Genomic DNA, 24,415 nt, shown 5'->3' on the forward strand with positions numbered 1-24,415 from the left:
ATTGGGACATAACATCGATCATCGTAGAAATATTGAAAACGGATACCGCGTGAAAGCTTTATTACACCTGCAAGCGAGGTTCCATTTTCGATACTGAAATAATAATTATAAAACATAGAACATTTACGACACCATTAAATTTTCACAATTGGCAAGTGGTAAGCGAGCATGGAAGGGAATATCATAAAAAGGAAGAATGAAAAAGTAATTAATAGCTCAGATATTATTATCTTCATAAGTTTAAACATCATCGAGTTATCAAATTTAAATATACGTGCAAGTAAGGGTAATGAGATCTTCGTAAAAATTTGATTCAAAGATATCAGACTCTATAGGTAACTGATACGGATATCAAAGCGACAAAGAGCGTAATTCATCCTAAAAAGGCAACTACCATGCTGCGAACGAGTAGGGCTCTTATTTCTAATTTAGCAGAAAAACAACATCGTTGTGTTTGTTTGGAAGTTACTTTGAAACAAGTAGAATAAACAACATTATGCGTAATGGCGGTTAGCTATGCTTTTCGTATTTAATTTTCCATTATGCAGAATTAATACTCTCCATTCCATAATGGAGAATTATCAGCCGCACTTTCAATATGGAAAGTAATAATACCATTCTAAATCGATTTTTAATACCATTCGACCACGTTTGAAGTTGATTTTATTATTATCTTATTCCGGTGTGTCAGTTCGAATTAAAACCGGAAGAACATCGACGTTTTTTAACAGTCGTTCGTAACAATATCCTTGTCCGTAACAAAAGATAAACAATATCAATTATTGTACGACGTCGCAGAAATATCCTAAAGCTGCCGAATTCAATCGAAGGATTATGGCTGCGAGTTACTTCTCGCATGCCCTACAGTAGTTTTTCTAAATAATTTATCCAAGACATCTTTTCTGTATTCTATACGAAGATCATAGGATATTTTTAATTCCAATTTTAAGGTCCAACACGCTATTAATCGTATGGGGATCGCAGGAGGTAAACGTAACGAGTACGTTTCTGTTGATTTTTCAATTTCATATCACTTTACAGAACTGAACAGGATAGTCTTGATACGACATCATTGAAAACGAAAATAACCTGTTAGTTCCAAAGATGTAAATCTTTTAAAACTAGTCGATAAGTTGACGAAATTTGGTAGAAGTCAATTGCATTTTAATCTTATCACGAACAATCTTTTGCAAATTTTTAAGAGAATGAGAAAGCACGTGGTTGACTTTAAAAAAAAAAAAAAAAAGAGAAAGGAAATACAAGTTTGGTAGCTTAGGATTGATTAACAACATATTGAATTGCCAAACTGCTTCGCTGCGAAAAAATTATCGTATTGTTCCCGCCTGTATTGTGTGCGTAATCTGAAATGAATGAACTCTGAAAGGACGTGCTATGCTGAACTTTCAACACTTGTTTTTAGAATATCTTTAAACCCAAGAAATGACTAGGTTAAAATACGAAAAATACGAATTTATCATGTTTTGTCCGTACGTAGAATTATAAATTACAAATTTAATTTTGTTCCAACTACCAGAAATTTTAAAATAGATTTCTAACCAAAGATTCATTGTAAAACCTTGCTCTACAGTCTTGTTCCTTTTTCTTTTTTTTTTTTTTTTTTTCTTGTGGAATTAAGGAGCGCTAGAATAAGCAGAGCATCGTGTATGAATGATTTCAGCGAGTAAATCATAACAAAAGCGCATAATGAACAGTTACTGCACTTGGCAAACGAGAAAGTGTAAAAATAAAGAATCTCTCGTAAGTTCTCCGCTTAGATGCATAGTTAACGGTAATTATTTGTGCCGAAAGTATGCGCGTAAGGAAAAAAAGAAGTTAGCAACACCGTAAACACACTCGACTTGCTCGCAGAGAACTTTCATTTTGAAATAAGGATTGTATGATGAGCGAGCGTAGATGGCACAAAAAGATATGTAAATGGTTTTCGTATAGCGAAAAATAAAAGAATGCGAAGAAGTGGAAGCTTCAGAAGCAGGTTGGTAATTCAGAAAAGATATCCCGGAAATGAATATCGCTACACGAGGAAGTCTATGCTTTTATAATTGGCTCATACGTGTATATGTTTGCATGATGCTTGTAGAATATTCTCTTCTTCGATATAAGATACATTACGTATAGGAATATATGGAGTAAGGAAAAATGTGAAAAGGAAATTTTGATATTTCTTTTTTCAAATAATCCAATGACACGATTAATTTTTATGAATGTGATTTTAACGGGAACTAAATAATACAACAAACACTAATATATATTGATATAATATATATATATATAATATATATATATAATATATTGATTGATATATAATATATTGATCAACAGAAACTATAATATATTGATTCTGGATTTTCGGACGATGCATATATAATGTTAAATAATTGCTAATGAGCTAATGAGCAAATGTTTGTAGTAATAATCCTAAGTTATACGTATAATATAATAACACTGAACATTAACTTTTGGATAGTATATATTGAGCAGGTCAAGCTCGATAGTGTATAAAAATAACGAACAAATAACGGAAATTGAGTACTAGCTTCGATGAAACATTTTTCCTGTCCGTTCATACGACACGGTTATTATTATAAAGAGAAACGGCGCATAATGACAACTAAGTAATGAACACGCAGAACGTGCATATTGCGCGTGAAAAAATAATGAACAACGTTCATGCGCTCATTGATCCAGTCGCGAAGAAGTATTAACACATTGTAACCAACGTTTCGACTTCCGTTTCCCCAGGTTGTGCCACAGAAACGTTGGAACGATAAGGAACGCGTAATTTTTATTTCGAAACTCGCTTGCCCGATCTCTCTTTCGTTCCGAGAGGCACAATGTATTCAATTAAATTTCTTTATTCACGCACTGTAAACCACGAACAAGGTTTAACGCTTGCAGAGACCTTCCCCGGCATTTGCGTTTTTAAAAACAATGACTAAAAGACGAGGAAATCGACTTGCAAGCCGCTGCAAAAAACATATTTAAAATTAAATGGAACGTCCATTTCCGCGAAGCTTTTCTCCTATAACTCGCATCTCGTCAAAACTGTTTATTTTGCAAACGCGTAATAACAACGATTAATTTTATGAATAAATGAACGGCAATTAATTTCACGATGGAAAGAAAATAACGAAAGAGAAGCTCGTTAAATTGAACTACGTTGATTCGAAATATTGGAAAACATATTTTATAAATAAATTTTATAAATAATTAAATTTTATAATATATGAAGTTAATATTCTATATAACGTATATACTATATAACATGTAAACTAACTGTACATATATATTCTCAAAATAAGGAAATATCGGTTACAAATAAATTCAAATATGTAAATTTTTATTCAAATGTCAAATATGTGAGTATTGATTAAATTTTAAATTCGTAAAATGAATATCGTTTCGCAACAAGGAAGTGTAGAGTTTATAATAAAAAAATAATTTCGTGACGCAACGAGAAGATAGTCAAAATGACACGCTATAAAGTCATCACAGTTATAAATCCTACAATCCTACAATCAAATTGTATTCTCATTGTTAGTTAGTTATAAATGACCACAACAGTACAGTTAGCGTTAGATTTCATTGCAGGGTTAATCTTAATAACTTCGATTCGAATTCGAATTCTGTATCTTACGCGATAAATGGCGTACATGGATTTTATCGCGTAAAATGGAAAATTCGAATTAAAATAAGGTATCCTAAAATTAAGTAACTTAAATATGTAGGTATATCATATATCGTATATATCATGTAATGATATACATAGTTAACACATTGATACCAATTGAATGATACCAATGATATCAATTGAAGGTTAAGTTAATAGAATGATACCAATTGAAGGTTAGGTTATTATATAGCAGGATAATGATAAAGACTACGTCAAATAAGTTATGCTGCGAACAAGGAAATCATAGAAGTTTTCTTCGTTTATAGTAGCAAAATTCATATATAGGATATCGTGAACGTAAATACGAATTCGGTAATTCAAAAAAAAATCAGTTAGCAGATCTTGGTCGTCTATATTCATAAACCGGCTGGATAAAAAGATAAGGCTGAATGCTAAGGACGAGACGTGATGCTCTTAAAGTTTGCATTATTAAATGATACCTGTACAATTGCATTCAGTTCCAAAAACATGGACACGATAACAAAACACGACTCTATCATCTTTCCCAAGGGAGCACTTTAGAAGATCATGCACACATTCAAAAAGTTTCGCTCGCTTTGTCAGGTTACGCGACTGTGTAATAGGAAAAACGTAACGACTTCAGAAGCAAAAATCTTTCACGATGCACAAAGCGTTATCTACTTATACACTAAGTAATGCACACAGTCTGTTCTGAATAATAATAAAATTCATCAAAGTATAAATGTTAATTCGATTCTTTCAAATAGATATTGCCGCCATTATGATGAACGCTTCCCGATATAATTGAGGAATTGAAATTGTAAACGATATAGACGTCAGAAATAGAAATTTAAAGAATAAACAAGAAATATTAATCGAAATTGATACTTAGTTTCCACTGAAATATTACTTCTTATTTTTTCATTACTTGTATCGTTTATTCTTTCAAATCCTCAGTTGTACCAACACTTTTATTTTTAAACCTATGTACGTGTATATATATATATATATATATATCTTCCTCGAAGTTTATTTCAAATAGACCAACAAATAACGTAATGTACATTATACGCTTTATACAGCGAACAAAACAGTATTTCATATTAAAGAAATTGTAAAAATAGTTTTTGTATTCGGTAACAACTGTTGAACAACTCTAAAATAGTTGTTATATATGTATAGTCCTGTATTGGTATGCGATCGTTCAAATAGTGTGCAGCCTAACCTTAAGAAACATAAAACTCTGAATCCTTACCTGATGAAAGTCGAATCTGCCGCAGGGCTGGAGGGTCTTGGTGAGGAACTTGCAGTGGACGCGGTATTGGTTTCTTCCACGTCCATCATCATTCATACCGACAATGACGGATCAATGCGAACGTTGGAAATTAACAGGGTATTATGTTAACGAGATCAACGAGATGGGAATCAGAAGGGATATCGTACGGAAGGTGAGAATTTTTGTCGGGCCCGCCAGTCTCTGAACGTCTGATTTCACGGGGGCAGAAACCATAAAGTCGGGGAACTTGACAAAGGGGTTGGGGGTTGGTTTCATGCGCCCGTCCACGAGCGCGGACTTACGGAAAACAACTGACAAACGATGTTACCCCCACCGTGAACAACCACTATCCGACGCCTGCAACCCTGCGCCACGGACACCTGCCGCGTAAGAACACTATCATTGCGCAGGCGCCGCGCCGTCGAAGAATTCTTGAATTTTTATAAAATTAACAAAATAATAAGAATTTAAAAAAAAACACATATAACGGTTCGTTTATAACCTAAGTTTTTAATAAAAAATTTTTTGTTTGATATTATTAACATCATAAAGAACTTACTAAGTTACAAAGTATTACAAAAACATAAAAACATACATATACATATGTATATGGAAGAGACGATAGAAATGCGGTTAGATTCATTTAAAAATGGTTTATTAGATTTTTCTCAAATGTCTAAAACAATCTTTTCTCTTTTTTAGTAATAATGTCAAGCAAAAGTTTCTCCAACCAGCAATGGAAAAATCAGAGATGCATCTGCACAAATCTAAAATATTGTTACTTTAACTAGTTTTAAATTCATTTAAACTCTTGTTCCATGAAATATCTTCATCTGAATGAGCACTGCTATTACTGCCACCAAATTTTGAAGATGTATTTACAAATACAACATATTCAGCACTATTTCTCTGGTATATAAATTATTTTAATTAAATTTGTTATCAAATTTATTTATATTTACACTTTCTTTATTACCTTGACATTTGTATTTCATATGTATAATAATATTTTAACAACACTACCTCCAATGATAATCATGCCATTGTTTATTGTTTTCACAGTCATTGTATTTAATTGCCTAAGATTTGTGAAGTAATCAACATAATATGCAATAAGTAACATACAATATATTTAATATCATTGTATTATATATTTGTTATATTTCTTGTTTGTAATATTTATAAAATCTATATTTATTTAATAAATAAATTAAATTATATATATAAATATTAAACCTTATTTTACAAGTTCAAATCTGAGATTATGTCTATAATTAGACCTGGATTACTATAGAAGTGAAAATTGCCATCTGACAAAGTATGGCTGAACACTACAATATTATTTTCTTCAGCACCATAATATATTAAATCTTCGTTATTAATTTCTACACCTAGTCTTGCTATTACTTTAGATGGTGTTCAAATCATTTCCTAAAAGTTCATAAATATTTAAATGCTTAATTTTCTAAAAAAAATGTTCAGCTCTCTTTTATTAAATCATACCTTTTCTTCCTGTTCAGCCAACATTGTATCTAATGTAAGCATAATACAATCTTCAAATAGACAGTAATTGTCATTAAGTATTAACTTTCCTGTTCTATTAATACCATGTTGCCTAAGACTTTCTTTTTCTAATCATAAATGAAAATCTTCTATATGTATATCTTAATGCTAAGCATTTTATTAAATTTTCTTCCATACCACCTGCTATAGACTGCATTACGATACATTCAACCTGTAACATAAGTATATATTTAAATTGTCAATAATATTAAAAATTATTAAATATTTTAATGAATCATTTTATATTGTACAAGAAAAATTATACTTTATAATATCTTGAATTTCTCATGAATCTATGTTTAATGTATGTATTATTCTAAAAATATTATATATGAAGATATTTTCAATAAACTTATTTTCTTCTAATTTACCACTTTGATCATCTTCAATAGAAATGTTTCTAGTCCATTTGTAGCCACTGCTAGTCCAAAATGTTTTACTCAAAAATCAGAATTCTTATATGTTTCTGATAAAACATGATAGGCAATTCCTTAATTCTAGTCATATTCTAAAACATGCTGATATCATTTAATACTTTAATCATATGAAATTGTTAACTACTTTCTAAAGTTTGATTTTGTGAATAATCTACACAAACTTTCACACAATTATGTTTCAATTAGAATAGGAGAGCTATGATATAGCACTTTCTACAATTGCTGGGTTTTCATGTGTCATTCATTTTTATATGAAATTTGTTATATTTTTAAATTATATATATAATGCTTTTTGTGGAATGCTTCTTATACATATACGTATGTACATATATATATATACAATGCTTACAAGGAAACATAACCTAACATGAAAGTATGAGTCTTAATACAATTTTCCTATTCATACTAAAAATGTATTGCGATATGTAATTATTACATGATTCCGATCAATGAGTGAAGTCACTAATTGCAAATTATACTGTAAATTATAATTTGGTGTAGGCAAACAACGTAGATAATAAACGTAGTAATTGATAGTAGGTAGTATGTATGTATTTAGCTACAGTCAGGCATGTAAATAGCGTTGTGTAGAATATGAATTCAAAAGAACAGTTAGTCGTTTCAACGTTTACAATTATTTCTTCTCTATAAATATTTCTAGTGTATTTTACAAGTTAGTATGGCGTCATATATATATGCTTTTATCTCTCATTTAACTGATCCGCAACACCCGTCACAATGATCTGCACTATGTTTACACAGATCAGCATTGAACTGAACTTCGCCGAAAATTAGTTTATACATATGTACTAGCTCTAGCACAACCGACCGCGTCATGGCGCGCTGGAGAGAAAATGATAACCTAAAACAAATCTAATTCTATACTCATGATTCAAAATCCCGCTACAAAATGGCTGACATCCAAATGTATTCATTTTATAACCAGCGACTTCACTTATTGGACAAATAATGGATAGAAGCCAATATGGCGTAAAAGTAACGTACTGAATGTGAACGATTCGTAATAACGTGTAAAAGACGTTAAGAGCGCTCAATTTTACATACGCTGAAGTTTCGAACCTTAAAATTCTTAAAGCTAAATTCTATCATATATAAGAAGTTAATAAAGTAAAGTACAGCCAAAATGGGTGACATAAAATCCTTCTTTCATCAATGGTGCGCAAAAAATTGCAAAGAACCACAATTTGATGTAAGACCAACAGGTACGATAATATCATTTTCAAAATAATATAAAAATAAAGACATGTTACATAATTAATAACATTATAGGGCCGAAACACCGACAACGATTTCTTTGTGAATTACGAGTACCCGGATTTGATTACGTGGGTGCAGGAAACTCAACTAGCAAAAAAGATGCTCAAGGAAATGCAGCCAAAGATTACGTTAATTATTTAGTTCGATCAGGAAATGTAAATGCTAATGATGTTCCAAAAGATACACAAAGCATTCTCGAACAGGGAGTAATAACTATTAAATCAGAGTCTGTATATCCAATAAAATCTGTATTTCAAGATGGAATGGGTCCAAATGACATAGGTCAAGCATATAGGGCTTATAATGAACATGGTGAAAGCAATTATACTTATATTGATAGAATAGCAGATCAGAAAAAAGTTGAAGATGCAGAAGATGTTGATGTAAATTCTGGAATTCATGGGAACTGGACTATAGAAAATGCTAAATCAAAACTTCATCAATTTATGCAAACTAACAAAATTAATGCTGATTACAAATATACTCCACTTGGTCCAGATCATATTAGGTATGGATTGTCTCAATGTAGCTGTTTACTTTTACATTGGGTTGGACTTATCAATGTGGTATTGTGATGTCATTTAAAATCCTCAATTGTATCAAAGATCTGTTTCAAGATGCTATAAAGAAACTTACATAAGTGACTTACCATAGCATTTGAAATTCTACAAGACCATTTTAGAGTACGCTATTTACTTATACTTAATGCTGGTACAAGAGAAAAATGTTTTCTCTTGTGCACAGACGAAACTGCTGTTTAACCGGAACTTTTATTGAAATGATTCAATAATGGTTTTGGTGCAATCACTCACAGAAATTTATCACAATGTACTCCAATATGGTCTTGGATATTTTCGAATGGTAAGTTGAATTTTAGTCATTGTAATTATTTGTTAGATTTATTAAGCATAATATAAATATACATAAAATATTAATAATATAAATTTATATTTAGGGGTTTCATGGCTGAAATGACATTTTATGTAAGACAACTTGAAAGAAGTATGTTTTCAAAGTAATATATATAATTGATATCTAAGTCAATATCTATTCATAACAAAAAAGTTCTTAAAAATGAATTTCAGATATTACTGGTCGTGAGACTGGTTCAAATAAGCAAACTGCATCAAAAAGTTGTGCCTTGTCTCTTGTTCGACAGTTGTATCATCTTGGTGTTATTGAGCCATTTAGTGGAACTTTGAAAAAAAATAAAGAAGCAGAACAAATAAAACCATATCCAGTTAAAATTTCACCAGATTTGATAAATCAGATATATGATGTTCTGAATGATCTGGATATAAAACCAATTCCAGTGAACTTATATCAGGTGATTTATATTATTTACTAATATTAACATTACTATTACAAATCTACATTATTTTTATTAAATAAATTAAGCTATGATTTTTATAATATTAATTTGTATTATAGAAATATAAAAAGGAAGAAAGTGATTCATCTAATGTTTCGTTCTCATTATTAACAAATCAAGTGTTAGATGATTTTATTTCATCAGCACCACAACCAGCTGGAGTAGTAAGTTGGTCTCCTCCACAACAAAATTGGAATCCATGGACTGGTTGCAATATTGACGAGGGACCATTAGCCTTAATGTCTTTAGAACAGCTGTCAGAGGATTTATTACATGAACAACGAGAAAGATTGCAAGAAGATGAGGGACTTCAAAAAAGTATTAAGGAAAGATCTTATTTACCAGTTTTTTTAATGAAGAATGAAATAATGAATGCTATTAATGAAAATCCTATAATTATTATTCGAGGAAATACAGGTTGTGGTAAAACAACTCAAGTATGTCAGTTTATTTTAGATGACTACATTGCATCAGGTCAAGGTGCATGTTGTAGTATCGCTATTACGCAACCTAGAAGAATATCTGCTGTGTCTGTAGCTGATCGAGTTGCTTTAGAAAGATGCGAACATTTAGGACTATCTGTTGGATATTCTGTAAGATTTGAATCTTATTTGCCAAGACCTTACGGCAGTATAATGTTTTGTACTGTTGGCGTACTTTTAAGAAAATTAGAAGGTGGCTTAAGGGGTGTATCGCATGTTATTGTTGATGAAATTCATGAACGAGATGTTAATTCTGATTTTATTATGGTTGTACTTCGTGATATGATTCATATGTATCCAGATTTGCGAATTATTCTAATGTCTGCTACGATCGACACTACGTTATTCAGTAATTACTTCAATAATTGTCCGGTAATAGAAATACCTGGAAGATCGTATCCAGTACAACAATATTTCTTAGAAGATTGTATACAATTAACAAATTTTGTACCACCTTTGGATTCGAAGAAACGAAAAAGTCGGGATACAGATGATTTACCAATTGAAGGAGAACCAGAAGAAAATTTGAATAAAATTATTGACGCGCAGTACTCTATGCGAACGAAGAATGTCATGGCGCAACTTAATGAAAAGGAGATAAACTTTGAACTCATAGAAGCTCTACTAAGATACATTAAGACACAAAGTATTTCTGGCGCTATACTAATATTTTTACCTGGTTGGAACTTAATATTCGCATTAATGAAACATTTACAGCAACACCCTGTTTATGGAGGATCAAGTTACATGATTATACCATTGCATTCACAATTACCAAGAGAAGATCAACATAAAGTTTTCGAACCTGTAGTGCCAGAAATAACGAAAATTATTTTAGCAACAAATATTGCCGAGACCTCAATCACAATTAACGATGTAGTTTATGTAATAGATTCTTGCAAAGCTAAAATGAAGCTTTTTACTTCTCATAATAATATGACAAACTATGCTACTGTTTGGGCTAGTAAGACAAACTTAGAACAAAGAAAGGGTCGAGCAGGCCGTGTTAGACCAGGGTATTGTTTCCATCTATGTTCTAAAGCGAGATACAATAAAATGGACGAACATATGACACCCGAAATGTTTAGGACACCTTTACACGAACTAGCATTGAGTATTAAATTATTAAGATTAGGAAGTATTGGAAAGTTCTTGTCAAAAGCAATTGAACCACCACCAATAGATGCTGTAATCGAAGCAGAGGTCATATTACGCGGTACGTTTTCTCCATTAAACATTATCAAATATAAATATTTGTCACATTATTGTTTAAAACTATCTTTTGTTTTATAATTGCAATTTATTTCAGAGATGAAATGTTTGGATGAAAATAATGAATTAACGCCTCTTGGAAAAATATTGGCTCGATTACCAATAGAACCACGTTTGGGTAAAATGATGATCTTAGGTTGTATATTTTGTGTGGGTGATGCACTTTCAACAATGGCTGCGAATAGTACAACATTTCTAGAAGTGTATAATATGGGACCTGATCTGAGACGGTTATCTGCACAACAAAAATCATTTGCTGGTGCAAGGTATAGCGATCATGTAGCAATGTTACATGCTTTCCAATCGTGGGAAGAAGCTAGATCTATCGGAGAGTATGAAGAACAAATATTTTGTGATTCGAAAAATTTAAGTCTGCCCACATTAAGAGTGACATGGGAAGCTAAGGTAACTATAAATAATGCCTTCTTATATATTGTAGAATAATATGTTAACAATATTTTATATTTATAGAATCAATTGCAAGCACTTCTGCTAAGTGCGGGATTTCCGGAAGAAACTCTTTCCCCTAAACCGTTAAATTATCACGCTGGTGCAGATACTCGTCTTGACACAATTACTGCATTATTATGTATGGGTCTTTATCCAAATGTTTGCTATCATAAAGAAAAAAGAAAGGTTCTTACTACTGAATCTAAAGCAGCGTTGATTCACAAAACGTCAGTGAATTGCAGTAATTTTGAGCAAAATTTCCCATTTCCATTATTCGTATTCGGGGAAAAGGTAAGATTACTCTCTTTTAATGTAATAAATTTAAATGATCTTAGGATTATGTTAATTTATTTTTATTCACAGATTCGTACAAGAGCAGTATCTTGCAAACAAATGACTATGGTATCACCGATTCATTTATTATTATTTGGTTCTCGAAAAGTCGAGTACGTCGATAATGTAGTAAAACTGGATAACTGGATCAACTTAGATATGGATCCGACTCATGCAGCAGCAATAGTAGCTTTACGACCCGCATTAGAAAGTCTCGTTGTGAAAGCTGCAAAAGAACCTGAAACTATTCTGGAATTAAGTCCTAATGAACAAAAAGTACTATTCTATATATCAATGTTTTTTGCTGTATTACTCTTCTCTTAAATATTACGAAATTTTGCTTTTGCTTTGCTTTCTTTTTAGGTGTTAAATGTAATCAAATCGCTTTGCGGAATGAATGCTTGCCGTTATGAACTGGACCAGATTACAGGTGGTTTCTATTCAAAAAGACCACCGAGGGGATATTCGACTGGTTTTCATTCGGGAAGCGATAATCCCGCAAAATTAATGCGCGGAGCTGGCGGTTATCGTGGAAGCCTTTATGGTGAAAGCAGTAGTAGATATTCAAGAGGCAGTTACAGTGGATACAGAGGCGGTGATTATAGTGGATACGGAATGAGTAATTCACGTGGAAGAGGCAGTGGAAGTTGGGGTGGTAGAGGAGGTTTTCGTGGTCGTTATTAATTATAATTTTAAATAATCTTTAATGTGTAAAATTAGCAAAACTTTATTATGATGTGTATGCGATATGTTTAACGTAGTTGTACATTATCTTTTAATTGAAAATGTAACATATATTTATTTTTATATCTTTTCATTCAAAATGTTGTTGCTTTTCTTTTTATTTAACAATATTTGTTATCCCACTAAATAACAGTATAAATAAAGCCTTCAAAAATATTTAACAATTTGGACGTATTTATACATATTGTTAATATATAATAGCGCGTTTTTAAAGAAGTGCTGCGATAACTTGAAAGTACGATTCATTAAAGAGATATGCAATACCTATCTCACGTAAATATTACAGTCAAATTATGCATTCTTATAGCGCTACATATTATCAGATATTAAAACTACAGATTAGGATTCTGTAGAAACAGAATGAAGACTCGGCCATCTAACGGGCATGATGGAAACGGAAAAATGTTTCCATCTCTTGTGATTTCATAGGTTTATTTGTGAACACGTCAGGAGACGACCATACGTTTGTAGTATTGGTCGGTGCGTGGTCGGTACGTGGTCGGTACTGAGTAGAAAAAAAAATGGCGAAAATTTGCGTATAAAGACGATCGTCAACAGAGTTGACAGAAACTAATGAAATTGGCTAATGTCAAATTGAACAACGTAATGCATGAAAAATGTTCCCTCTAGTCCGCGCCGCTTTGGTGCGTTTCATATGATCGGGTACAACGTTTTACACAAGTGTTCAATCAAGTGAGAAAAACAACGGGAAAAAAAAGGAGAAGCAAGAGTTTAGTGGTTGCGAAACGTCACAGATCACAACACGGAACGGGCCACTTCAAGGCAAGACGTTCCACCTTCTACCTCGTTGTCCCTCTGGGGAACCTTCCGATACTTAAAAATAGTGATAATGCAAATGATCATGTACGACGGGATTCACCAGTTCTGTAATGTGAATTCGTGATGACCTGATTTAATCTTCTCGTTTTAAAAGTGTATTCGATCTTGAATTGTGTATCGTGAAAGGTTATGTGCAGTTATGCGTCTGACATTTGGATTTCTTACAAACATTCGTCAAGAATTCTTTAGCCGTATTTGACAATTAGTACGACATAAAGTAACGATTAATATTAAACCGCGTAAAGAATATGCGATTCATGTTTTTTAACCATGTCTTGCTATTTGAAGCTTTTTTAAAAAATTCTCTCGATTACCATACGAAGTAAAGTCAAAGTACTGACTATTAAGAGTTGAGTGCAACGATCGTTTCTACGTGTTTATATTAATTCCCTTATATAAATTGCCCCTTGTTTAAATGCGCAATAATGAAAATTTACTTTCTTCTGTAGTTGTGCAATACTGTTTTTGACTTGTCATTCCTATTTTGTAATATATGCACCTTACTTGGCAGAATGCCTAAAAACTACTTTAGGACATTACTGTGATACATTAATGAAAAATTAAAAATATAAAATAGGACTCAAACAAAAAATTTAAATTATTAAAATTAAATATTTATTCGAAATTTTTGTATTTTAGGTATAAAAAATGAGTCAAATAGAGATGGATCAAGAAACTGTATATGGGACCCATGAGGATAGTCATGTGGTCATGTCAGAGAAAGTACAATCTCTGGCTGGTAGTATTTATCAAGAATTTGAAAAAATGATAGCACGTTATGACGAAGATGTGGTCAAGGACCTAATGCCCCTCCTAGTCAATGTCCTAGAATGTCTAGACATATCTTATACCGAAAACCAAGAGCGTGAAGTTGAATTAGAGTTATTAAGAGAAGACAATGAACAACTTGTTACACAATATGAAAGGGAAAAACAATTAAGAAAAACATCTGATCAGGTATAATTCAAATTTTTGTAATGCTTTCTAATCTTGATGTTTCACTTAGAATTATATACAACATTCTTTGAGAAAAAGTAACCTTTATGACTTTGATTAGAAATTGCTGGAGCTTGAAGATGTAGCAGAAGATGAGAGAAAAGAACTTTTATCAAAAATTGATAGTTTGGAATCAATTGTAAGAATGCTGGAATTGAAAACAAAGAATTCACATGATCACGGTACAATTGCTAATGGCTCTCTCAGTTCATCCCTTCACAGAATATCCCTCTACAGTAGAGTAGAAAGTTTTTGTTTTATTTTTATCTAATTGATTAATAGTATAAACATGTATCTGTGGGACTTCAAGTATTTGCATGTATACTTCTAAAAGTTTGTTTTATTATTAAGTGCTTTATTTATTGTTATGAGGTATTTAACATATGATTTACTTTTATGTTGTATATAGTATATCTCGTTTAAATGTATATATACCATTATTTTTCTAACTATTAAAAATACGAAAAATTTTTTAATAATTACGAAAATAATAACATACATTTAAATTGGACATATTGTATGTTTCTAGTAAAATCTAGAGAGTGTTCTGTAATATACTACAATCCTTATAATAAAATTGTTAAGGCAGACATGGAATATCATTTTCATCATTTTTTAGTTGTTCGTCTTGAAGAAAAAGAAGCTGAATTGAAGCGTGAATATACTCGACTGCATGAGAGATATACAGAACTATTTAAAACGCATGTAGATTATATGGAAAGGACAAAGATGTTAGTTGGAAGCACAGAGAGATTAGAAAATTCATCTAGTGGCCGTGGTCCATCTCGTTTACCATCTCTTGGTTTAACTCACATGTCTCGAAGTTCTGGACCATTGAGTTATGGATTTCAGAGCTTAGAAGCTAGCATAAATGCAGAAGATGTTGACCAAGAAAGTCCACCAAATGTTGTTGCTAATTTAAGAACTGAAATGTTGGACAGTAGCAGCGAAGCTGCTATTGAAACATCTGATAAAAGTCAATTAACAGATAAACCAGTACAAGCAAACAAAACAACTGCAATTTCTAGACGTATGTTGTTTTCCTTCTGCGAAAATTTCGTTCTGTAATATTATGTTCCTACTTTTATTTTTTAATTTGTAGATGAGAGTCCAGAAACTGAAATACCTCCACCTTTGGTTACACCGACATCACCGACTGTAGAAAAGTTAGCTACTCCTGGTGGAAGAAGCAGAACAGAGAGAGAACAACGAAGTGGTAACACATTGTACCAGGAACTCAGTTTTCAAGATGCTGATGCATTAGGTGAAATGGATGAAGGAGCAGATATTACTGGTAACTGTTGTTAAACAGTTTAATGTTTGATATAATTTTAGAGTTTTATAACTAATACTGTCCTTGTCCTTAAAATCTTAGGTAGTTGGGTACATCCTGGGGAATATGCCTCGTCGGGTATGTTTCATAAAATAACCAAACGTTTATACAAATATCATTACTTATTTGTTAATCCTTTGAGTTCTCAAATTCATTCTCTCATATGCAAAACTAAGAAGAAACGTACATTACGATGAATATAGTCATTGACGAATTGAATAGTACAATATTCGTTTTATATTAATCAAGCATGCTCAACTTTCCTATATACTAATATTGATAAAATAAATATCCAAATAAAATCAATATTGCATGCCAAATTCTTAAGTTAACAATTAGGTCTTACACTTAATTCTTTGGAACTCTGAGGGTTAATATTAAAATTATAATTATAAAATATTAATGAAATAAAAATTTTACAATACTATCTAGATCACATAAATAGTAACAATTATATAAAAAGGATAGTAGTAAAAAATAGTTAACTTTAGATTGGTGTTGTAAAATATTTGTTAATATTATTCGTTGTTCAAAATTAACTATTTTCTAGCACTGTCCTTCCTTTAGAAATTACAAGTTTTCTGTTTGAATTATATGGAAAAGTATGTACTAATGTGATTTTATATTTCATTGCTTACCTCCTTACTTCTGCTGGCTGTGGTCATATTTTGACTAATAATCGCATGATATAAATAACCTCGTATGCAGTCAATGACAACTTCTTTGGTAAGATATATTAATATATGTATTGCTAGCAATGAAAGCATTTATGTTTTGTTGTATTAATTATGAAAAATAATATTTTATTAGGGATGGGAAAAGAAGTGGAGAACCTTATTATGGAAAACAATGAATTGCTAGCTACAAAGTGAGTACTCTTATATATTTTATAATAATATTGTAGTATATTTATTATAACATTTTATATATCATATTTATTTTTCAGAAATGCGCTTAACATTGTAAAAGACGATTTAATCGTGAAAGTAGATGAACTCACAAGGTAAAATCTCGTTTTTGAGGTGATACAATAAATAAGTGTTATTTTGTAAATATGCAATATATACATAAGTAAATATGTTTCTCAGTGAACAAGAAATATTACGCGAAGAAATTCGGGGTTTGCAACAAACTAAAGAACGTTTACGGCAGAAGGTCGCTACTCTTGAAGAAGAATTGAAAAAAGTTAAGGAAGAGGCAGAAGCAGCAACAAAAGCAGCCAAGAGCGACGATGAAGAAGATGTATCATTAGCACAGAGGAAGAGGTTTACCAGAGTTGAGATGGCTAGGGTGCTTATGGAGAGAAATCAATATAAGGAACGTTTCATGGAACTTCAAGAAGCAGTTAGATGGACAGAGATGATAAGAGCAACAAAGACTGATCCTTCTAGTATATCAAGTGGAAAAGTATCTGTATGGAAGTTGTTAGTATCATTTCACATAGAAAGAAACTGAAATATCGAATGTGATAACAATTTATTACTTTCTTTTGTCTTGTTTGTAGTTTTAGTAGTCTCTTCACAGGACCTGCGGATCGAGGAGCCTTAGTTCGTGGACCACACACATTACCTCATATGAGGTATAGTGCACCAACCAATCAAGTTGTCCCAGCACCACCTCTGGATACCATGCGTAGACGTACGTTGAAAGGTCGCCATGAGTTTTTCGACCAGGGAGACACCATGTGAGAAATCAATCAAATTCTATACACGCACTTAGATATTATAACAATTTGACACTGAAGTCTGACAAATTATTCTCTATCTTTCATATAGAGATTTGTTTCTTTTACCATCACGCCCTCTTCTAACTACAATTTTAATAACTGTGATTGTTTTTACAACGAAAATTTTTACAGAGAGATATACACAATCACTATATAAACTTTATATGTAAAGTTTACTTTAATATTTTTACCAAAGCTATTGCAACAACAAGAGATTTTTTCTCTTGGTGGGGTAGAATTTCGATATCTTGACTTATAACTTTTTTTTTTGTTGAATCGATATCATCTTTCCAGATTAGAGTCCTCTTTGGTCAGTTGGGATCCATAATCTTTTGTCACGACTCTCAATTACTCTTGATCATTCTTAAGAAATGTGAGTCATTTCTAAATAATTTGTTGCCTGAGAAATTTGCAAATGTGATGGTTTTTAACAAATTGTCATTACGATTTTCCTCTTACCTGCCATTTTTTATGAAAAAAAATTGTGGGTGTATATTCTATGCGCAGTATAAAGTATTGAAGGACTGAGGATTATGGTCCGTGGCATACAGATCCCTTTTGATAATCTTATTCTCATTAATACATCTATCTATTTCTCGTAATATTAATAAAGTTATAAATAATCGTCTGTACTGAAACGGAAAATTGCTTACATATACCTATTATATAAATCAATCTACCATTTACTATTTCAGAATAGTACTGACTTATTTAACAAAGTAAATTGTCTGTTATCTTTGCAAAGTCGTGCTGGAAAAGCAATAGTTTTGTAAATAAAAGTTTGTACATTTTTAAAAGAAAGATAATATATGATCATTATTGATCAATAAATAAATGAAGTTTTGACTATGTTATAAACTTGGCTTTTATTTCACTCTTGCTCTGCGCTTTGATTTTTCGTTCGGGTTTCGTCCTTGCCTGTCCTTCATGGCGTTGTCAAGAGATACCTGGTTATTCTGGTTTTCGGTGGGGTGCTTATTGGCCAGCAGGTAAATCTGTTCTGCTCTATGTCTAACATTTCGCTTCTACACGTGGATATATATATATATATATATAAATCTTATTGTATAAATAACGAACCTGAACATTGTTATACAAGATGATGGAAAGAACGATTGGATTAAAGCTTCATTCGAATTCAAGAAAGTGTTCTGTGATCAAGAGAGTCTTCATAGGAATATATGGTTGAACAAATAACAGCATTCAGTAAATCTACTAACTTTATAATTCAAAATTCTGTCTTGATCATGTGTATTACAAAAATAATCATAAATAATTAATGTTCTTTTGATACATTCTTACAGATCTTCTGAGAAACTCGTAGCAAGACGTGCAAATGAACGAAGAGAGCAATATCGTCAAGTTCGTGCACATGTTAGGAAAGAGGATGGGCGATTACATGCTTATGGTTGGAGTTTACCTGGAAAACCAAGTGCTCCAGTTAGACAACCCGTTCCTGTTCCAGTTTATTGCAGACCTTTACAGGAATCTGAACCTGGCATGAAGGTGCATTTATCTGTTATTAATATATAAAATATGTGTAATTGTTTTTGTGTAATCAGATCTAAACACATAGTTTGTGCTATATTCTATTTTGTCTTTTATTATTTAGATATGGTGTGGTGCTGGTGTAAACCTAAGTGGTGGTAAAACACGAGATGGCGGTTGTATGGTTGGAGGAAGTGTGTTTTATGCTGCTGAAGCTCAAGAAGTAAGTACGAATACAAAAAATGAAGTGGAAGATGCTGTTGAACATTTGGATAAGGAGCTTCAAGAGAATGAAAATCAAAGGGTCGAGGCAGAACAATTAGAACAACATCTTAGCTCATTGGTGTGGATCTGCACATCGACTCAGAAGATGTCAAAAGTTACTGTGATAGATGCTAACAATCCAGCGGATATTTTGGAAGTCTTTAGCGTTTGTCAAGGACATTTACTTTGCATTGCAAGTGTACCTGGAGCCAAAGAGAGTGATTACACTCAAGCTATGAACGAAGATCCAGTTCGAACTGCTAATGGAGTGAATGAGAACGATAATCACGAAGTAAATACGACTTCAAATACTGAACAGAACACTCAAAAAAATAAACAGGAAATTCAAGCCTCGGTGGAAAAAAACAAAAATGAATCTGAAAATGTATCAGAAGAACAAAATAATGAAAATGTTAAAAAATCGGATGATGTTAATCAAAGTATTACTACTGAACCACAAAGTTCGGAAAATGTAGATAGCGAAACAATAAATTTAGGGAAGGTATACTTTGTGAAGGCTAATTTTGAGGCATCAAACTCACAACTGGATGAAAAAGAAGATAAAACTGAGGAGAAAGAAAATAAAGTTGAGGAAGATGCACCTATAGAAAAAATGTCTTCAATACAACCGACAATGTGGCTTGGAGCTCAGAATGGTACGGTGTTCGTTCATTCAGCTGTTGCTAAATGGTCAGTTTGTTTGCATTCAGTCAAATTGAAGGATGCTGCACTGGCTATCGTGTATGTAACTTTTACTACACATTAAATCATTGTTGTATTTTAATTTACAATACATATGTGATATATATATATTTCCTTTTAGACATGTACAAGGACGAGTTCTTGTTGCTCTTGCCGACGGAACTGTTACATTATTTCGAAGAGGTCCAGACGGGCAATGGGATTTGTCTCAGTACCATGTGATTACTTTGGGTAGTCCACAACACTCAATTAGGTGTATGACCGCCGTTAGTGGTAAAACGGTATGGTGCGGATATAGAAATAAAATTCATGTAATAGATCCAGTTTTAATGACTGTTGAGGTATATACGTTATACTTATCTATATTTTCAAAATTTTAATATGTAGTAAACTGTGTTAACATATTAAGGACATTTTTATAATTTAAACTTTCAGTGCACTGTGGATGCTCATCCACGGCGAGAGTCGCAAGTGAGACAATTAGCTTGGCTGGGTGAAGGAGTGTGGGTCAGCATTAGATTAGATTCAACACTAAGACTCTATCATGCTCACACTTATCAACATCTTCAGGATGTTGATATTGAACCTTACGTTAGCAAAATGCTTGGAACCGGAAAACTTGGTTTCTCATTTGTAAGAATTACCGCGTTACTCATTTCCTCCAACAGGCTGTGGATCGGCACAGGAAACGGAGTAATAATTTCCGTTCCTTTATCTGAAAGTAAGTTCAAAGAATTAATTATATTGTTATAGAAGTTAATAATAAACTAAATGTTAATGTCTATGACAATAAAATGTTTATGAATAAAAGATGTATGTAAAACAGGTGCTGGTGGATCAATGGCAGTATCCAGAGTTCAAGTAGGAAATGCTAAAAGTGATGCACCGGGCGTTGGTATCAGAATTTTTGCCTCGGATCGTGGTGTTACGCCCGGTAGTTACATACCTTATTGCAGTATGGCTCATGCTCAACTTAGCTTTCATGGACATAGAGATGCAGTAAAAATGTTTGTTGCAGTGCCTGGTATGTTCATTTATAATTGATTGGTTACTATTAATTTTTAGAAATAAATTAATATATTACAATATCGAATTTATATTGTAGGTCATGGCGGTCAAAGTGCTGTGTCAGATGGTACTCAACCGGCAATGCTTGTTCTTTCAGGTGGCGAAGGCTATATAGATTTCAGAGTTGGTGAGTAATATTTATAATTTCAATATTGTGTTTTTAACAAATTATTTGGTTGCCCTTATAAGCACAAAAAATTAAATTCATTGGGTATATAAAAACATAATCAAGATGTTGTTTTATACAATTATAACACTTGCAGCAGATGAGGCGGAAGACGAGAGTGACGTGGCGACTCATCTGATTGTATGGCAGTTGGTCAGGTATGCCCCCAGAGAAAAATGAAAAGCGGTTGATGGATCTTTATTCGATTTACATAACTGCTTGATTGAGTGGATATATCGTTTGTGTTATTTACCAACGAAAATTATACTAACTAACGAGAGTATGTTTTGTGCACGGTGTAATGAAATTCTAAACTAACAAATTGGCTAGTAGTTAGATACATTTCTAACCTGACATTGAAATAATTATTCTCATTTCTTTATGAAAATATCGGCATTAAGATGTATAGGTGTTTATGTACAAGTGTTCTCATTATAATTGTTGCTCTGGATTGAAAAATAAGAGCAGTCAATGAAAAGTTATTAGCTTTTGTATAGCACAAACTATTCTTACAATAATTTTCATTAATAGAAAAGCTGTGTCTGCACCTCCGTTTCTCAAGCAATTGTACACCATACAATTGTCCTGCTTCTTTCATTCTCTGGGGGTTGGGCATTTCCAGCTGACATGCATCGTATTGTACAAAAGACAACTGATAATCGCACTTTTTATTTATTTTTACTGTGTATTTTTGTTTAATCACTTATCAAGTAATTGTGAATTATTTTGTTCAGGTGATGGAGAAGACACTGAAGATACTATGGAACGATCTAACAGTGCTGTTGCTGCAAATGCTGAAGAACATGGAGAACAAAGTCATCTAATCGTATGGCAAGTGCAATGTCCTTTACCAGTGCCAATGAATGGCTAGCCTAGAAATTTTGGAAGTATGTTGATCCTGGTGTATGGTTCAGCTTGAATTTCTATAGATAAATCAAGGCGTTTAAACGGTTCTCGTGATATGTTGTCGTGGAATCGATAAATTAGACTTATCATTTGGTCAACCGAATGCCGCATCTATTTAATTATACTTATATAACGATTGTAGCGAAGTACGCAAACAAATACGCATAACAGCGAAAGAAAAGGAGGAGATAATGTACAATTTCTGAGAGTATTAAGAATCATTTGCAATATTTCATTACGGTTGGTAATTTCTAAACAGAAAATTTTCTTTCCTTTAGAATATCGTGTTAAGTAACATTGACAAAAGATTAACTTTTTAGATATGGGGTATTCATTGGGGAATTTTTTAAAATTGAGAGATAAGTAGAATATCTTAACGCAATGCTTATAATCCTTAGCTTTAAACTTTAAAAACGTCCTTTAAAAATATTTTATCGGAATACTAATTCGATGTTACGTATTGATAACGTAATTTGTAACGGAACTTCTTTTTTCTTGATTATGCATGTCTTCTTTGTGCGTCGTTGAACGAGGCACGTATCTAAGAACTAGGTACTTGCGTATACATATAAGAAGTTTTAAGAATGCTTGGATTCAGTGTTGATTGAGGAACGTAGAAGGTATAGCGTTACGTTTCCGCCAATAAATGTGATAACGGATAAAGATATGGAATAATGATTTTCAAAGCTGCCGTGATATTTGCTACTTAGCTGCAATAAAAATCAGGATTATTACATGGAAGTTAGATAACAACCATTGTACAATGTTCATTTGCAGGGATGAGAGGTGCAACTGATTCAAATAGTCTTAGGCATAATCTATTATTGTACATTCTTTTCGTTAGAGAGTATATTATTTTCCAAACTTAAGTGATTTGATTCGCTTAAAAAAATATATATATATATACGTATACATGGAATATAATATATTTTTTATGTTCTGCTACTAACTCTTCTCTAATATCATCGCGTTCGATCGCGCCTATTTTTCTTCTATCTTACAAGACGGTCTCTAAAGAGCGTTTTTATGAATTTATGTGTACATAAACTATTGTGAGATATTTGTATAGTGTTTTACGTAGCATGTAATTTAAGTTTTTGTCCATAAACGAAACAAATGCGATTCTGGTAAATCTATACACACACAGATAAACACACAAATGAAATCATATATTTAATCTCTCATCGGTCGCTGTAATTTTATTTTTCGTCAATATTACTCCCTCCCTATAACATTACCAAAGACGAGGAACGATTTTATTGTATCCTTTGTACGATTTCAAGCGAGAGACGATTTAAAAGTTGCGTATCCTAACTAATGTATAGCAACCCGAACACAGTGTAGTACAACACCTACATGCAATTGAGACTTGGAAAAAGTCGCCATAATACTCGGGCTTATGAGAATTTTTGTAAATTTCTGTGTTATAAGCGACGAACAGTGAAATTCAAGATGTGTACAATGTATAAGGGCTGCGCATTATTGTGTGTGAGCTCGCTTTCGGTGTCGAGCTCGGAACTGTACCTGGCTCTGATGAAGCTGCAATGGCGTTAATAAAGAAAGTTGCGAAACAACACGTCTCGATTTGCTTCTCTTAGCATAAGCATACGATATTTCTTTTGAAATATTAATTATAGAACTATTCTTCGTTACAGTTTCTGTAATCTTTGAATTTTGTTCCGGAAGATGTTTTTCTATGAAGAAGATGTACAAAGGTTCCTTTGAAAACTGCTTCTAAAAAATTTATTCCTGTGTGGTATGTTTAGTAAAAGAACAAATAATTCAAACGAAAATATGTTTGATCTTCAATAGCAATTAAGCATTTATTCAAAGTATGATCGCATTTATTTATATGTACATACTTGGATATCTACCCACATACTTTCTATCATACTAGAGATTAATATGGAAATTAATCGAAAAATTTTCTTAATAGAAATTAAAATTAGCTTTTGACTAGTACTTTTCATTTTTTCAAGTTACACAAAACAATCCAGAAACTAATCATATTCAGCTGACTGCAAATAAAGTAAGTTTCAACTTATGAATTCAGTTGCATCCAATTGT

The 24,415-nt window shown here is 32.2% G+C and overlaps 4 protein-coding genes across 14 annotated transcripts in view; 2 read left to right on the plus strand and 2 right to left on the minus strand.

Annotated features, from left to right (window-relative positions):
- The window catches only part of LOC132915765 (ecdysone-induced protein 78C), a 140,229-nt gene extending 134,968 nt beyond the window's left edge, over window positions 1-5,261 (minus strand). The window contains exon 1 of the mRNA XM_060975587.1: window positions 4,908-5,261. Within this exon, the coding sequence (XP_060831570.1) occupies window positions 4,908-4,999 (92 nt within the window). The 5' untranslated portion in view covers window positions 5,000-5,261. The remainder of the gene's footprint in view (window positions 1-4,907) is intronic.
- Window positions 5,262-5,566: 305 nt separating this feature from the next.
- Window positions 5,567-6,874, minus strand: LOC132916045 (probable deoxyhypusine synthase). The gene is given in 4 exon segments (XM_060975790.1): window positions 5,567-6,359; window positions 6,432-6,584; window positions 6,586-6,663; window positions 6,863-6,874. Coding segments are annotated over 4 exon segments (432 nt in total). The 3' UTR covers window positions 5,567-6,170.
- Window positions 6,875-7,778: 904 nt separating this feature from the next.
- LOC132915627 (dosage compensation regulator) lies at window positions 7,779-13,429 on the plus strand. Of its 2 annotated transcripts, XM_060975467.1 has the most exons (9): window positions 7,779-8,151; window positions 8,219-8,714; window positions 9,162-9,208; window positions 9,292-9,533; window positions 9,638-11,276; window positions 11,370-11,737; window positions 11,804-12,073; window positions 12,146-12,391; window positions 12,479-13,429. In XM_060975467.1, exons 1-9 carry the CDS (start codon window positions 8,073-8,075, stop codon window positions 12,797-12,799), a joined length of 3,708 nt encoding a protein of 1,235 aa, XP_060831450.1. In that variant the 5' UTR covers window positions 7,779-8,072; the 3' UTR covers window positions 12,800-13,429. The 2 variants fall into 2 exon arrangements, with proteins under 2 accessions (XP_060831450.1, XP_060831453.1); XM_060975470.1 differs by lacking the exon at window positions 7,779-8,151 and having other exon boundaries at window positions 8,571-9,067.
- Window positions 13,430-13,502: 73 nt separating this feature from the next.
- Window positions 13,503-23,922, plus strand: LOC132915558 (JNK-interacting protein 3). Of its 10 annotated transcripts, XM_060975463.1 has the most exons (20): window positions 13,503-13,642; window positions 14,339-14,656; window positions 14,757-14,877; window positions 15,315-15,725; window positions 15,798-15,989; window positions 16,071-16,106; window positions 16,737-16,754; window positions 16,839-16,896; window positions 16,975-17,031; window positions 17,117-17,452; window positions 17,533-17,712; window positions 18,696-18,743; window positions 19,059-19,260; window positions 19,367-20,247; window positions 20,330-20,549; window positions 20,644-20,929; window positions 21,020-21,232; window positions 21,314-21,403; window positions 21,540-21,600; window positions 22,177-22,212. In XM_060975463.1, the coding sequence occupies exons 2-20, from the start codon at window positions 14,348-14,350 to the stop codon at window positions 22,178-22,180; spliced, it is 3,723 nt and encodes a 1,240-aa protein (XP_060831446.1). In that variant the 5' UTR covers window positions 13,503-13,642; window positions 14,339-14,347; the 3' UTR covers window positions 22,181-22,212. The 10 variants fall into 10 exon arrangements, with proteins under 10 accessions (XP_060831446.1, XP_060831406.1, XP_060831414.1 ...); XM_060975423.1 differs by lacking the exon at window positions 21,540-21,600 and having other exon boundaries at window positions 22,177-23,922; XM_060975431.1 differs by lacking the exon at window positions 21,540-21,600 and having other exon boundaries at window positions 21,035-21,232; window positions 22,177-23,922.
- The last annotated feature ends 493 nt before the right edge of the window (window positions 23,923-24,415 follow it).

Source organism: Bombus pascuorum, chromosome 1 (assembly GCF_905332965.1).
Source record: "Bombus pascuorum chromosome 1, iyBomPasc1.1, whole genome shotgun sequence".
NCBI lineage: Eukaryota > Metazoa > Arthropoda > Insecta > Hymenoptera > Apidae > Bombus > Bombus pascuorum.

Coding starts and splice junctions, on each gene's coding strand:
- LOC132915627 (XM_060975467.1), top strand. CDS start 8,073: ATGGGTGACATAAAATCCTTCTTTCATCAATGGTGCGCAAAAAATTGC. Junction 9,534..9,637: donor TTCCAGTGAACTTATATCAG/GTGATTTATATT, acceptor TTTGTATTATAG/AAATATAAAAAGGAAGAAAG. Junction 11,277..11,369: donor AGCAGAGGTCATATTACGCG/GTACGTTTTCTC, acceptor AATTTATTTCAG/AGATGAAATGTTTGGATGAA.
- LOC132915558 (XM_060975423.1), top strand. CDS start 14,348: ATGAGTCAAATAGAGATGGATCAAGAAACTGTATATGGGACCCATGAG. Junction 15,726..15,797: donor AACAACTGCAATTTCTAGAC/GTATGTTGTTTT, acceptor TTTAATTTGTAG/ATGAGAGTCCAGAAACTGAA. Junction 20,248..20,329: donor GATGCTGCACTGGCTATCGT/GTATGTAACTTT, acceptor ATTTCCTTTTAG/ACATGTACAAGGACGAGTTC.